The sequence below is a fragment of the Durio zibethinus genome, chromosome 27 (genome assembly GCF_047325235.1).
Source record: "Durio zibethinus cultivar Kanyao isolate XHJ-2024 chromosome 27, ASM4732523v1, whole genome shotgun sequence".
Lineage (NCBI taxonomy): Eukaryota > Viridiplantae > Streptophyta > Magnoliopsida > Malvales > Malvaceae > Durio > Durio zibethinus.
In genome coordinates, this window is record NC_143188.1 from 17,813,759 (window position 1) to 17,830,892 (window position 17,134).

General features: G+C 29.2%; 1 protein-coding gene and 1 pseudogene across 1 annotated transcript; one reads left to right on the forward strand and one right to left on the reverse strand.

Moving 5' to 3' along the window:
* Positions 1-886: 886 nt before the first annotated feature.
* On the reverse strand, positions 887-3,379 carry LOC111279565 (UPF0481 protein At3g47200-like; annotated as a pseudogene).
* A 9,296-nt stretch (positions 3,380-12,675) lies between these two features.
* LOC111279561 (UPF0481 protein At3g47200-like) lies at positions 12,676-14,133 on the forward strand. Its single transcript, XM_089756593.1, has one exon. It carries the CDS (start codon positions 12,678-12,680, stop codon positions 13,935-13,937), a length of 1,260 nt encoding a protein of 419 aa, XP_089612719.1. The 5' UTR covers positions 12,676-12,677; the 3' UTR covers positions 13,938-14,133.
* Positions 14,134-17,134: the final 3,001 nt, after the last annotated feature.

The window sequence follows — 17,134 nt, forward strand, 5'->3', positions numbered from 1 at the left end:
CATATTGAAGATTTTCTATAAATACTCAAATACACTGGTAATATTTAGAAAAAATCTTTTCACCTAGGGATTTTGTAAAATATCTCTACTCGGAATACTTTTAGAACCTCATCATTGGATAAAATTTTATTTTTTATCATTTTTTATTATTTTATTTCTAACAAATTAATTAATTTTTATTTACTATTTTATAGCAAAAAAGAAAAATTTTTATTGTATTGAAAATTTTTTATAAATACTCTAATACATTAGTAATATTTTAAAAGAAATCTTTTCACTTAAAAATTTTATAGGTATTACTATTTAGAGTACTTTTAAAATCTTATTGTTGGATAAAAATTTTTTTTTTTACATTTTACTATTTTTATTAATTTTTTTGTTATTTTTCTATTTTTATTCTAAAAAAAATTATCAATGGTTAGAAACTATTTTTTTACTATTGATATCATAGTCATTAATTACTAATTATTATTTTTATCATTATTTTATAAGGTTTATTTCAAATTTTAACAAAATTATAAAAACTTTTAACTATGTATTTCATTATTTATTCTTATTTTTGTTTTCATTTTTACTAACTATTATTATAAAAACAACAAAATTTATCCCAATAAATAAATTTAAACATTTTAACATACATAAAAATTAATGATAAAATTTAAAATAATAAAAATAATATTAAAAAAATTAAAAATTAAAAAAAAAATTTTTACCTGAACCAATCATCAATAATCTAATCAACATCAATATGGGTTGATCAATGTCGATTTGAGTTGATTCTTCTTGACTGTTCAACGGTCAGAAAGGGGAGCAGGTTAATGGGTTGTTGAGTGAACTCCGGATCAAGTACGTATGGATCTTCAAGCATCAAAACGACATTGTTTTGGGTTTTCTCCAAATGTCATCATTTTGGTTAATCTATTCACTATAAAAGGCTACTTTTTTTTTTTCAATTTCCTTCCCTTTGCAGAAAAAAATTTTCCCAAGTCCAAAAAAAAACTCCATAGGCTTTTTGCCACAATCGAAATATGACGCCGTGCAACTGAGCTGGTCGTCGTGCCTTTGCCATCGGTGGTCACTAGCTGCCATCTTTGGTGATCGGTAAACTTCAAAAACCTACCAAAAAAAAATCCTCCTGGCCTCCTAAGCCCTGATTTAACCTCCTTTTTGCAAGAAAATGCCATGAATGGTTTGGATAGGGGCTGAAATTTTCGACCAAAACTTTTTTTTTTTGTTTTCGTTTTTGACGCTATTGGTCCCATTTCCAGGGGCTGTTTGTGTGTGTGTGATTGTGGTGTTTTGTTTTGATTGTGGTTTTAACGAAAGATTTTTTTTTTGGTTCGGTAGAACCTTTTTTTTCTTTTTTTTTTGGCAAGGTTTCTTCTTTTCTTTTTTTTTTTTGGTCAAGGTTTTCACTTTTTTGTTTGTGGGTTTTTCTTGGTTGCTTTTCTCGCTTGATGGATGCTCTATTTATAGAGCCAAGCAAGATCCAAGATCCTAGAACCCAGAAAATTTGGGATTTTTTTGTTGAAAATTGTCTAAAAGTTAGGCCGATGTCAGGCGGTCGCCGGCGATTGGGATTTTGGACTTTGGGGATGGGTGCATTTAATGCACCAAATCATTTGGCAAGGAGAAGCTAGAAAAGAAAAAAGAATAAATAATACTAATAATAATAATAACAATAAATAAAAATAAAACACAATGGGTGTTTACAAATAACACATTACAAAGTGGGAATTCATTGAGCATAAGAGAGAACTGAAATTACAGTTTGCAGCAGTGTAAGTAAAAGGATCAGAGAAGCCGGCAGAAAGGAAATGAATGCCCATGGACTGTTAAAATACTTGTCCTTCAAGTTCTCCATCCATCTGTCCCATTTCGCCATCCATCTATTCCAAGTTCTACTGCGATGCTCGTTTATCTTGTTGAATACTTCAGTGTAATAGAAATTGGGGGAGATGACGACACGGAAGCCTAGAGAATTAATCATGGTGGCAACTGCTTTATCATCACCTAACATGTTCTCAATAATTCCATGTTGGCAAAGTATTTCCACATCTTTTGGAGAGTCAATAAGGTAGTCCATAAATAACATATAATCGGTGGCATGCTTGAGATCTCTGTCTTCTAGGAACAGCTGCTCATAGGCAATGAGATTTCGGAGGAAAGGTTCCGTATCGTCTCCTATTTTAATTTCAGGGATATGTAGAGTCCCATTTTCAAACCGTATATCGAACATGGTATTTCCATCGACCAATTTGAATTTGATTCCAGCCTCTTTGAGCTGTGTGGCACAACGTATGAAATTCAATTCATTCTTTTTTTGTGAAGTTGAAGGATGGCAGCAACTGTGATACCTTAAGTTGAGTAAACGCTTGATATATGATCTAAAGCAATTCCGGTCTCTAGGGTTCGCTTCACCGTCCTTCATTTCTGAAGTTGAATTATCTTCTCTACGGGCCTCCACTTCCGAAGTTGAAGGATGAAAGCAGCAATGATACGCGAAGTCGAGTAAATGCTTGATATATGATCTAAAGCAATTCCGATCTCTAGGGTTCTCTTCACGGTCCTTCTTTTCTGAAGTTGAATTATAGGGTCTGAATTTCTTTTTACGGGCCCTCACTGCGGAAGTTGAAGGATGAAAGCAACAGTGATACATGAAGTCTAGTAAATGCTTGATATCTGATAAATTCGGGGACTTCAGATCACCTTCCGGGCGCCTTTTGCCTGGTACTCTATTGCCGAATATCGTAAAGATTGCTTCCACGAAGATCATATCTTGGTCAGGCCTGCTCCTCTCAATCATACAAAATAACTCCCAAAGGACAAAGAAGGGAAGTTGATTTTTGACTAATAACATGTCATAGCATAAAGCAAGTCATAAACCACTGCTGTAACAAGGTACCACATCGTACAAATTTAATGGACGCTTTTTTAAAAACAAGCGAATTATCTGGACAATAAAGACACCATCAAGGAGCAAGACTTTAACGAAATCATCTGTGTCCAGATCACTCGCAGGTTCTGCATACCATTTGCGAGCTTTATCTTTTAATTCTCTCATTTTCATCACATATACTGAAACATCATTCTCTTCTATTTCTTCAAGAAGCTTTTGAAGAAAGAGAATCTTTTGCTTTTCCATTGCTTCTAAGTGATCCTTACCCCGGTGATATGGACCGATTGAAATTACCTGTGGTTCGTATGCCTTCTCGTTTACCTGACGAAGATAATTAGGTACTTTGGAAATGCAAGGCTTAGATGTTTTTTCTGATAAACTCTCAAGCATTTTGCCTATGTCAATGGTAACAGGGTCTTCCAATAGTTTCTTCTGTAAATTGAGTAAAACTATGTTAGAAATAAAATGCAAAGTTTTCATAGTATATCTAAATTAAAATATTAGTTATTTGTCAGTAATTTTGTATTTTTTTTTAAAAAAAATCTTGTTCTTTTTCTCCTCTCTGTTCTCATTCATTAAATTACTGTTAATCATTAGTAATACTTAAATTATGAGTATTCATTCAGTTGGTTCAATTAATTACGAATCAAATTATTTAAAACTGAATTAATTAAATTAAATTATTTTATTTTTGTTAACTGAACTTATTTATTAATTTTAAAATTTTAATTGATGAAATTTAATTTGGTTAATTTTAAAATTAACCAAATAATAAAAAATATTTAAATTAAATCATATTTTAAACTCTTAATTTTTCATATTTGAAACAAACTTATTAAATAAAATTATCCAATAAAATATTTAAATAACAAAAGATTTTGTTAAAAACTCTAACAACTTTAAATAAAATGATCAATTTATCAGTGAAGAGCAATTCAATACTTTTCTGGGCTTTTTGACTAGGAATAAGTGAAGATCAATTCAACCCATCTGAGAATTTCAGCTCATTTACCATCTTTGATTTCCTGAATTTTAAATTACGGTTTAACAGAAAAAAACCTATATTAATGAGACAGGCATGATCAGTTGTAATTTTTAGATTTAAAGATACGAGATACTTACTTGTTCACAGAGCGGTGCCATGCCTTGCAAAGGTGTTTCACTTGGTTTCTTTGTTGGAAGTTGCAAATAGCTACAAAAAATGTGTATAAGAAATTGAAATTATGGACTTTATATAGGCATTCTTCGAGCTCAAATTTCCTGTATCAAAGCAATGAATTTTCAACAAATACAATTGGCTGCGACCAGGAGGTTAGTAGTTGAATGATAATTACAAAACAAGCAATAATGTAATGAACTGGTCACTCTGGACGCAACTTGGTCCTTTTGGAGAATAAAAATTTTTCATATTTCAATCTAAAATATATATATATATATGTATAATTATGTATGCTTTGATCAGTGTGTAAGTTTATTTTTTCCTCAAGATGATAACATATGTCTCTACACCGATATTAACTCTACCATCAAGATAAATTCGTTATCTCAAGTCAATTTTTTGTTAACATCAACTTTATGTCAATTTTATTAAAATTATTTTAATAAAATAAATTCTATTCACTTTATTAAAGCTAATTTATTAAAATTAATTTATTAATTTGTTTGTATTGCTTTATATATTTGTCATAGATTTTATTTTTATTTTTTCATTTAAGGAGAGATAATTCCCTTTTACTCATATATTATCTGGTTCAAATTATATCTCCCAATTCAATCATATATTTTATGGCCCACAATAATCAAACTAAACATGTTCAAATACAATAATTAATCAGATTGTTATCTTCAAAACACTTTTTTTTAAGCCAAACTCATGATTACCAACGAAGTAAGACAATTTTAATAGAAAATTTATTTTCATATCAAAATAGTGCGCTGGGTTATGAAAGCCTATACTCTTCCGTTTCCACTATTCAGCCTTTGAATAGAAAATTTTATCATACAAATAATATATGATAAAAATTCATTTCTAGTCAAAACTATTTTTTAATTGATAATAAAATTTATAAAAAGAGTTCACGTGTCAAATAATGAAATGGGTTAGATCACGATTCCTTTTAACCTTTTAGTAACATAAAGTACAAACCTCTCTTAAAAATGTGTCATCTTTTATTCAAGAATCATATAACTTCTTCAGTGAAATTGAAGTAAATGATATGTTTTATTTCTTGCATAACATAAATAAAGTATTTAATCAATAAGATATAAACACTGAAACAATATATAAACTAATTACTATGAATCATGCTTTCTTCCCTAGATCAATCAAATACAAGTATGGAATAAAATATGAACTTATGACAATAGCACTTGCACTTAATTCTTTCAATGAAGATCTACAATTTCAAAATTTTTTTTAATGCCTTGAAGCAATTCTTGAGAATTTATTTTGATTTAAATAATCATGGTCTTACAAATATAAAACCAGCAAGTACTCCATGTTCAATTCTAGGCTTATGTTTGTTTCATTTCTTTGCCATATAATTCACATCATGTGTATTTAAACCATCAAATGAGACAACCCACGGAAGTATAAAATGAATTTAACACTGCTGAGTAATTTTTTTCATTCATTATATTTGTTTTAAAAGAATGAAAAACTTAATAGATATATTTATATATATATATATTTGTTGTTAGAACTCACAAGAATGGATATATTCTTTATATCTTTAACATTACAAAGATTTTCATGGCATTACAATTGAACGTGCCTTTTACATGTGTATTTCATCGCACAAAGTAGTTCTCTAGCATAAACTTAAATAGATTATTGTACAACCATGCATATTAAACAAAAGCAAAATTTCTTTAGTCATATACCAATTTCTTATGATAGAATCATAAATATAATAAGCAAATCGATTATATATAGTCAATAACAATATATAAAATTTATCTCTAACTTTCAATTTGCTGCCATATCATCAATTTCACTATTCATTTAGATGAAAGTCTTCTTTTTTTTTTTTAGTTTTTGTTGGATGTCAAATTCCACTAAATTTATAACTGTGGGGTGTTTAGAGGTTTTTTAACTTCTTACGTTGGATTTCAACTTTGGATCACATTGTCGATAAGGGGGAATATATAAAATATTGGAAAAGAAATCATGAGACTTAGTCCTAAGATAGAAATGAAGGACAAACTTTATATAAATATCATAACATCTTTGCCCATGATTGAATGCACCTTTTCCTCTCTACCAATCGATGAATGCTAAGAAAAGAGTAAATCAACTACTACAACCAACTACAATATAAGATACCATTCGAGAAATCATCCAACACCCAAAAAGTGAAATAATGTCTAGAAGTGGCCGAGCAACTCTAAAGATATAAATAATTGGCAGCTGTTTAATATTATAAAATAATAATTTTATTATAAAAATTCTAAAAAAAAAGTTTTTGGATATGAATTTTGGGTTAAACTTTTAAAAAGTTTTGTAAAATTGATCCATTTAAAGAAATTCTAAGAAACTTTGCATAGTGATTCTCAGAAATCTTTAAATGAGAAAAATTCTTTTAATATTATCAATGTGCTGAAATATTTTAAAAGTTTTTTCAATTATAAGGTTCTAATTTATTTTTTTAAAATAAAAATAGAATAATAATAAAATAAAGCAAAATATTGTTAAAAGTGGAAAATGAAAATAAAAACAAAAAATCAAATTTGTGATAATAAAAACAGAAAAAGAGAAATTAAGAAAATTACTTTTAAATATCAAAATTAAGATTTTTTTGTCAAAATTAAAAAATAACACATAATTAATTAATATAGTTTTTAAAATGGTTACTGTAAAAGTGCTAATAATTCTTATATGTAACTGTATTCTTGCTCAAACTGTTTTAGTATATCCAAAAATTATACTTTTCATAAATTTTAATTAATTTTTTAAATCTTATTAAAAACGTAAGTTTTAATAAATGATTAATCATACTTAGCCAAAAAATATTAGTAATAACTCTATATTTTTAAATTCGTCAAGCGATCCCCAAAACAATTATTACAAAACAAAAATTTAAACATAATAATTATAACTTTTGTTATTAACTTTTATAAATAAACATTTAAACATATTTAAATAGTTATAACTCTTTCATTATTAATTATTATAAATAGTTATAACTCTTTTAGTATTAACTATTATAAACAAACATTTTTGTTCAAAATATAATTATTCAAATGAATAACTAATATAAACGTTAAATCTATTTATCAAAATAAAAATTTAATGTACACCATTCTAAATCACAACAGCAAACAGCTAAAAAAATTGTATGAGAAATGGAAATTATGGACTCTATGTAGGTTTTCTTCTAGCCTAAATTTCCTATATCAAAGCAATGAATTTTCAATAAATACGATTGGCTGCTACTGGATGGTTAGTACTTGAATGATAATTACAAAACAAGTAATAATGTACTTGACCTGGTCACTCTGGGCACAACTTGATCCTTTTGGAGAGTAAAAATTTTTCATGTTTCAGTATAAGATATATATAATTATGTATGTTTTGTTCGTGTAAGTTTGTTCTTTCCTCAAGTTGAAAACACGAGCCTTTACATCAATATCAAGTCTAATATCAAGACAAGTTTATCATCTCAAATAAATTTTATGTCAATTTTATTAAAATTATTTTGATAAAATAAATTTTATCCATTTTATTAAAGTTATTTTATTAAAATTATTTTATTAATTTATTTATTATTAACCCCTTAATTATATCAGATTTTATTCCTTTAGTTTTCCATTTAGATCACACAATAAGAGATAATTCTCTTTTACCCATATATTATCTGGTTCAAACTATATCTACCAATTCAATCATATATGTTATGGCCCACAACAATCAAACCAAACATGTTAAAATACAATAATTAATCACATTGTTATCTTCAAAAGAAATTTTTAGCCAAACTCATGACTACCAACCAAGTAAGAAATTTTTTATAGAAAATTTGTTTTCATATCAAAATAGTGCGCTTAGTTATGAAAGCCTATACTCTTCCGTTTCCACTATTCTGCCTTTGACTAGAAAATTTTGTCATACAAATAATATATGATATAAATTCATTTCTAGTGAAAACTATTTCTTAATTGAAAATAAAAATTGTAAAATAGTCCAATCATGAGTTCACATGTCAAATAATGAAATGGTTTAGACTACGATTCCTTTTAACCTTTTAGTAACATAGACTACAAACCTCTATTAAAAATGTGTTATCTTTTATTCATTTTCATGGTTAATAGTTTTTTTTTTTTTCAAGTTCCATGCTTATTCAAGAATCATATAACTTCTTCAATGAAATTGAAGTAAATGATATGTTTTATTTCTTGCATAACATAAATAAAGTAATTAATCAATGAGATATAAACATTGAAACAATATATAAACTAATTACTATGAATTATGCTTTCTTCCCTAGATCAATCAAATACAAGTATGGAATAAAATGTGAACTTATGACAATATCACATGTACTTAATTCTTTCAATGAAGATCTACAATTTCAAAAAATTTTTTAATGCCTTGAAGCAATTCTTAAGAATTTTATTTTCATTTAAATAATCATGGTCTTACAAATATATAACTAGTAAATACTCCATGTTCAATTCTAGGCTCATGGTTGTTTCAATTCATTGCCATGTAATTCACACAATATGTACTTAAACAAATAAAATGAGATAACCCAGGGAAGTATAAAGTGAAATTAACACTGTTGATTAATTTTGTTCATTCATTATATTTATTGTAACAGACATGAAAATTTTAATAGTTGCTTATATATATATATATATATATATATATATATATGGTCACAACTCAGAAGAATGGATATATTGTTTATATCTTTAACATTACAAAGATTTCCATGGCATTAGGGCCTTTACATGTTTATTTCATCACACAAAGTAGTTCTTTAGCATAAACTTATATAGATTATTGTGCACACATGCATATCAAACAAAAACAAAATTTCTTTAGTCATATACCAATTCTCATGGAAGAATCTTAAATATAATAAGCAAATTTATTATATATTATCAATAACAATATATAAAAGTTATCCCTAACCTTCAATTTGCTGCTGCCATATCATCGATTTCACTATTTATTTAGATTAAAGTCTTTTTTTTTCCTAGCCTCTGTTGGATTTCAAATTCTACTAAATTTGTAGTTGTAAGGTGTTTAGAGTTTTTTTTAACTTCTTACATTGGATTTCAACTTTGGATGATGTTGTCGATGAGGGGGAATTTATAAATATTGGAAAAGAAATCATGAGACTCAGTCCTAAGATTGAAATGAAAGAAAAACTATCGTATTAGTAACATTTTTGCCCATGATCGAATGCACCTTTTCCACGCCACTAATCAATGAATGCTAAGAAAAGAGTGAATCAACTACTGCAACCAACTATAATACATGACACCACTCGAGAAACCATCCAACACCCAAAAAGTGAAATAACGTTTAGAAGCGGCTAAGTAACTCCAAAAGTATAAATAATTAGCAGCTGTTTAATATTATAAAATAATCATTTTGTCATAAAAATTTAAAAAAAGTTTTTGGATATGAATTTTGGGTTAAAGTTTTGAAAAATTTTTGTAAAATTGATCCATTTGAAGAGATTTTTAAAAAATTCAAATAGTGATTTATAAAAAATCTCTAAATGAAAAAATGTTTTTCAATGTTATCAACGTACTAAAATATTTTAAAAGCTTTTTCAATAATAAGGTTCTATTTTCTTCAAATAAAAATAGAATAATAAAAAATAATAAAATTTTTTGAAAAAAGTGAAAAATGAAAATAAAAACAAAAAACCAAGTTTGTGATAATAAAAAGAGAAATTAAGGAAATTATTTTTAAATATTAAAATTAAGATTTTTTTGTCAAGATCAATAAATAACACATAATTAATTGATACTGTTTTTAAAATGGATGCTGTAAGGATGCTAATTTTTTGTTATGTATAACCGTACTCTTGAACCTAAATTATTTTTTCAAACCAAAAAGTATCTTTTAAATAAATTTTAATTAATTTTAAAATTTTATTGAAAAATTAAGTTTTAATAAGTTGTCTAATCATACATAACAAAAAATCAAAATTAGTGACAACTTCTTATATTTTTAAATTCGTCAAACAATCTCCAAAACTATTATTACAAAATAAAAATATTTAAACGTAATAATTACAACTTTTATTATTAACTATTACTTAGAAATGTTTAAGAATATTTAAATAGTTATAATTCTTTCATTATTAATTATTATAAATAATTATAACTATTTCATTGTTAGCTATTATAAACAAATGTTTTTGTTTAAAATATAATTATTCAAAATGTGAATAATTAATAGACCTTTTTGGTGCAAAGAAGAGTGCCAAAATATCAAAATTCACACTTTTGCCTTATAAAAAGATAGCGTAAAAAACACAGATGACAGTTCTTTCCCTTCACTGTGTTCAAAATTATCAAAATCTTCAAAAATCCCCTTGGCCCTGTTTCTTTAACTTGTTATCCTCAACAATTCAAAGCAAATGAAAAACAGATAAAGAAAATCAAAAGCCCAAAAAGTAAAACCAACCTTTCACTTCTTCAATATTTTCATTATTATCTCACATTCACACTTCCATTCCCAAGTCCCCACCATATTTTCTTTTTCTATACAAAACTACGTAGAATTTACACGTCACGTAAAACGACAACAAACAAAGGCCCCGACCTCCCTCCCCCGTACATATCCCCAGCTATCTAACTATCTGTGCCACGTGTACCATCATCTCCATCCACCATTGAATTCCGCTACGTGTCCAAGCCGACAAGCCTCTTGCGCGTTGGTGTCTGTAGATCTCACATAGCTGGCAACTTTGATTAATTTCTATATTTGATTTTTTAATTATATTAAATTATTAACGATTATTTCACATATTAATTGACATATTATTAAAATTATATTTAAAAATTAGGAGTTTGAGAAAATTTAAGTGTATAATTTTTTTTCAATTAAGTGTGTAATTAGGTAAAGATATTTAAGAGTAGATTAAAAAATTTTTAAAAAAAATTATATTAAATTATTTATTTTTTTAGGTCATCTAAGTAGTTGGAAGATTTATCTTCTCTAAATTACAAATAATATTAGTATTAAATAATATTTCATTGAAAAGAATGCAAATCTATTCATACTTCATTTTCTCCATTACATAGTTGAAGATTATTCATTAAAATTTTAAAATTATCATATTACGTAATATTTATTTAAAAGTATTGAAATTCATTAAATTAATTATCACTATTATATTTAATATACAAATATTATTATAAACTATAATTTAACTAAATTTAAAAGTGACTTAAGGGAATTCATTAGCTAAATTCACTTGATAAATTTTTATTTAGTTATGTATTTAACATTTTAAATTTTGACTTTGCATAATTTTAGAGTAGAGTTTTGAATTTATGGTCAATGGTCAATTAGGTTGAGAAATGATTTATTATCTACTTCTATATATTCAATTATTCACTATGTATCTAGGCAACTTTGACTCAATAATTAGTGCATACTTATCTTTATTTAAAAAATTAAATTCAAATCATCCTAAATTCAAATAAAAAATATTAATATATTAATAATATATTCAATCACTTATAATTGTAATTTTACTTTAGAAATATTCTTAAAAATTAATTAACTAATTAAATCACAAAGGCAATAGAAGTGAGACATTTAAGATGAAGGAAAAAAGTTTAAATAAAAAATTCTTAAATTGTTACAAAAGGTGAAAAAAGAAAATTTGGATTTTAATTCAGTTATTATTTCAGTTCAAATTTTGATTATATTCAATAACTATTAAGTTATTGACTTGTTAAAATAAATTCAAAATTGAGTTAAATTAGTTCATTTTTATAATTAAGTGTATTACATTAATTTTTAATTAAATTAAAATTTAAAATGAGTTAAAATTTTATGTAAACTTAATATGAGTTTTGAATTATTTTAAATTTAAGTTGATTAATCTATATTATTTTTAGTTATGCTTTTATGACACAATAATAAACTTTAAAATAAAATGAGAACAAAACACAATAAAAATTTAAATGCAAAAGTTATAATAATAATCTTGATTCCGACCTATTCAATTCCTGAAAAATCATATCCAATCAAACCAAGGTTTGAAAACAAAGCTATATGTTGTCTGTTAAAATGTCAACAAAGAACTAAGGTGTTGATATTGCCATGCTACGTGGCCGGTATATGCCTATTTTATTGGTGCTGGCCAGCATGGTGACTTTTTGAGTTTGGATTTACTGCCTGACTTTTTGGTTGCAACTAGAATCATTGCCAACCAGCCAATAAACACTTCTACCTTTGTTATTTGCTCCCTCGCCGGATATATAAATGCATGACAATGCCTTGTTTTTTCTTAACTCTATAGAATTAACTAATATATAATAAGGAGAGATCCGATTATATTTATGTAAAACTATATTTTTTATAATTTATTGTGCAAAACTAATAATTTGCTTGAACTTATCGTAGTGGTAAAGTTTTAAGTCAATTTATACCTCTGTTACATCAATTAAGAATACTTAAGTGGTAGCTTTTCGTCCGTTTGGGTCATATTAATGCATATGTGATAGGCTTACTTTTGAAAGTTTGGCATTTCTATTTGTACTAATAATTAACCTGGTTTGGTGCACTTCGCAGGAGAACGTGATGGCAGACGACCCTGTTTTGATTAACATAACGGAAATGATTGCAAAATTATCGCCAATACAACCTGAAAGTTGCATTTGCAAAGTGCCTAATCATCTTCGCAAGGTAGATGAGGAGGCCTATGAACCACAGCAACTTGCAATCGGTCCTTACCACCGCGATAAGGTTCACTTGAAAGCAATGGAAGAGCATAAGCTTCGGTATCTTCAAAAGCTACTTGAAGAAAGAGGGGAGATCAATGATGGCCCGAAATATGTTAAGGCAATGAGAAAATTAGAGACAAGAGCTCGCAATTGGTATACAGACCCTATAAATCTTGAATCAGATGATTTCATCAAAATGATGCTCCTTGATGGTTGCTTTATTATTCAGCTAATTCGGATGTATTTTGGCATGTCATCGAGGGTGGACAATGACCCCATTTTTAAGGTGATTGGTTTGCGTTCCTCCTTACGCTGTGAGTTGTTATTACTTGAAAATCAAATTCCCTTCTTTGTTGTATTGAAGTTAGTTGGTATGATTGGGATTTCCGATGAGGAAGATTTCGCTAGAACGATTTTGAAATTCTTGACGTACACATTACCAGATTCAAAGTTTTCTGAAGATGGTGTAAAATCGATCAATGAAATCGGACACCTACTGGACTTGATACATGAATACTGGCGTCCATCACCTATAGAAATTACGGCCTATCGAAATATGAAAGCAACGGATACCAGCCTCACACGTTGTGCCACGGAACTCAAAGAGGCTGGAATCAAGTTCAAAAATGTGAAGGGAGAGAGTTTGTTTGATATTAAGTTTGAAAAAGGGACTCTGAAAATCCCAACCTTGGAAATCAATGATTGGACAAACTGTTTGCTTCGAAATCTCATTGCCTTGGAGCAGTTTTCCTCGTGCGGAGATATAACTCATATCACGGATTATGCCGTATTCATGGACTGTCTTATTAACTCTGCAAAAGATGTGGAAATACTCACACACCGTGGAATTGTTAACAACAATTTAGGTAATGACGAAGCAGTTGCCACCATGTTTAACAGACTTACTGACTCAGTAACCTACTCTTCCAAAAAATACTATTACCGTGAAGTATCAGACAAAGTGAACGCATATAGCGGAGGACGCTGGAACAAACAGCTTGCCAACTTGAATCACTACTATTTCAATAGTCCTTGGGCACTTATTTCCGTTCTTGCTGCTGCAGTCATCCTTCTATTTACCCTCATGCAAACCATATTTTCTGGAATTGCTCTTTAAAAGTAAGAAAACATACTCTCTTTTATTATGTATTATATATATTTTATGTAAATTATGGAAAATACCTTTTAAATTACAATTATTTGCTGTGAGTGATGTGAACTTATTATTATAAGTTAGAACCGCTTATCGTTTCTGTAATATTAGTCTAAGAGTGATTCGAATGTAATTGATTATTGCTTGTTGCTTTTTCCTAGGACTTGATCTTGCTATTTTGTTTTATTTTATTTTTTATTTTTTTCTTTGAAAAGTAATAAAGGAATTCAGGGTACCTTATAACCGTTCTTTTATCTAAATTTTCTATTAGTTGCTCTTTAAAAGTAATAAAGGAAAGTTTTCTGGTGGACAAGAGAATGTGATAGGAAACAGGCGATGAATCTGCCGAAGATAACTAGTAGATAGAAGGAAGAAGAAATAATGGTAGTTGATTTTGTTAACGGTTTTGTACATTGTGATTCGTCAAAGCTGGCTAGTTGGCCGCGGTTTTTTTTTTTTTTTTCTCTAGAAAGTTTTCAATGCTTTCTGCTCTTTCCATGATCTTTTCACTAAATATCGATTCGAAATGTTAAATGTGAAAATATTCTTCTTAGTCTGTCGTTCAAAAAAAAAAAAAAAAACTTTGAAAAGATCTTTTTTCCTGCAAAAACTTTACCGAATATGTTGTCTTTAAGCTATCCCAAAAAATATTGACATTCTGAGCTGCTTAATGCTTGACCTTGTAGCTATTAAACTTGGCTTAGCCTATTTCCATTTGAGTTGAATAAAAAGAATGTTTAGCAACAGGATCAGTAATCTTAAAACACATTGAAAAGAGAATGAGTGGCAGGGTATGAACTATGTGACAGAAGCTAGGCAGAGAAATATCAATTGAGCCACCATAATTCAGACCAACGCAGATATTATAAAATAAATAAATTTGAGTTCCCAAAATGTATTCCAAACCATATGCATTCACAATCCACCAGCAATCACAAACCACTTCCAAACTCATTTTATTTCCCAATTTTTCGTAAGGGTCCCATACACATGGAAGTTCCGATATTTGAAGCACAAAACACAGAAACCAAATAAACATCAAGTACACAAATTGATTACAGAAAATGGGGCATAACCTTGCTCTAAAAGAATGCTATGCCAATGACATATGCTAATGAAGCAATAGGTATTCTGCATCTACCTATATGAATCTGGTCGCTTCGGCTTGCTTTGAACAACAGCCTCAATCTTCTCCATAATTGCAGGAGTCAGGAATGGGATTACATCGAGTGCCTTCATGTTCTCTTGAATCTGAATAGGGAGAAGAAAAGTTTACTGTTTAGTTGCATGTAAATGTTGTTAGGAAAATGGGGTCCAATCCCATGTAAGTGGTTTTGGACCAAGTAAAGGTCATGGGCCTTGATCTTTTATTTTACACAGAGCCCTAGCTACTTAATAAAAAAGAGGTGGGGTTCTTTTAGGTGTGTGTCGAAAACCAAGCAGAGAAAGAAGAAAAGCCAACAAAAGTAGAGAGAGAAAAAGGAGAAGGAAGAGTTGGTTGAATGGAAGTCGATCCGTGGTCCGATTGAGTTGGAACCTTGTCAGGAGGTTTATGATTCAGAGTTTTACATTCTGAACGGTGAAGATCGGGTTTGAAGCTCTCTAGGAACAAATCCATGGTGTATTTGTTGAGTCACTTATTTGGTGAGATTTCTCCAATTATTTCTCTAGTTGTTGATTAGCTCTAGTTTTAGCTAGAGAAGAACTTTGTATAACTATTATTTGATAGTGAAGATTTTTCTAGTGGCCCGTGGTTTTTTCCCTCTACACTGGAGGGTTTTTCACGTAAATCTTGGTGTGCTTTATTTTTTCTGCGTATTTGATTATTGATTATTGTCTATTACTTCTGTATTGTTGTGATTATTGCTTCAGGCGCAACAAGTGGTATCAGAGCAAGGGTTATTTTGAGACATCGATACAGAAGCAACCCAGGATAGAAGTAAATTCTATTTGAGATCATGGAGAGTGATACAGGTTCCATGATAAAATTGACAGCATCGAATTATTCAATTTAGAAGCCTATGATGGAGGATCATCTATATTACAAAGATTTGTATGAGCCAGCATTGGGTGATTCGGCTAAACCAGTAGATATGAAAGATGAAAGCTGGAAGAAGCTAGGTAGAAAGACGCTGGCTACAATCAGAAAATGGGTTGATATCAGCGTGTTTCATCATGTAGCGCATGAGTCAGATGCTCACATTGTTTGGGAAAAATTGGCAGCATTGTATGAGAGAAAAACATGTATGAATAAAGTTATGCTTGTTAAAAAGATTGTAACTTTACAGTACAGGGATGGACGATCTGTTACAAAGCACTTGAGTGATTTTTAAGATATATTTAATCGGATGACTACTATGGAGCTTAAGATGGATGATGAAATGAAGGCGTTATTTCTTTTGGGTTCATTGCCAGACAGCTGGAATACTCTAATTGTGACTGTTCTTAATTCAGCTCCTGATTATAAGGTGACATTGGATATGGTAAAAGACAGTATGCTTAATGAAGAAGCAAGGCGAAAAGATGTAGACCCTGGGAATCAAGCTCTGGTTACAGAGAACAGGGGTAAAAACATCGACAGAGGTCAGGACCTAAAAGGCCGTGGTAAGTCTAAACATAGATCCAAGTCTAGAGGTAAAGTGAAGTGTTTTCATTGTGGTAAGGCGGGTCATATAAAATGAAACTGTAAAATCTTGAAGCAAGAGCGAAAAGATGAGAAAGACAAGAGTTCAGATGATAGCAATGTTGCAGCAGTGAATTCAGATAGTGATTCAGTTACTTTGATTTGTACACATGGTGATTGCAATCATGTTAGTGATCCCGGCATTAAGTGGATAGTTGACACAGGAGCGGCATATCATTGTGTTCCTTAGAGAGAGTTGTTTACAACTTACAAAGTAAGAGACTTTGGTTGTACCAAGATGGGAAACAAGAGTGTGTCGCAGATTGTTGGGATTGGTGATATTGTTGTACAAACTAGTACAGGCTGCATGTTGACTTTAAGGGATGTCAGACACATTTCAGATATGAGAATGAACTTGCTTGCTATTAATGTCCTTGATAAGGAGGGATATGAAAGCCGACAAAAGAATGGACAGTGGAAGCTTCTCAAAGGATCTATGGTAGTTGCAAGAGAAAAACTATGCTGCACAATGTATAAG

What these genes read in the sequence shown, in the direction of transcription:
- LOC111279561 (XM_089756593.1), top strand. Translation starts at nt 12,678, where the DNA reads ATGGCAGACGACCCTGTTTTGATTAACATAACGGAAATGATTGCAAAA.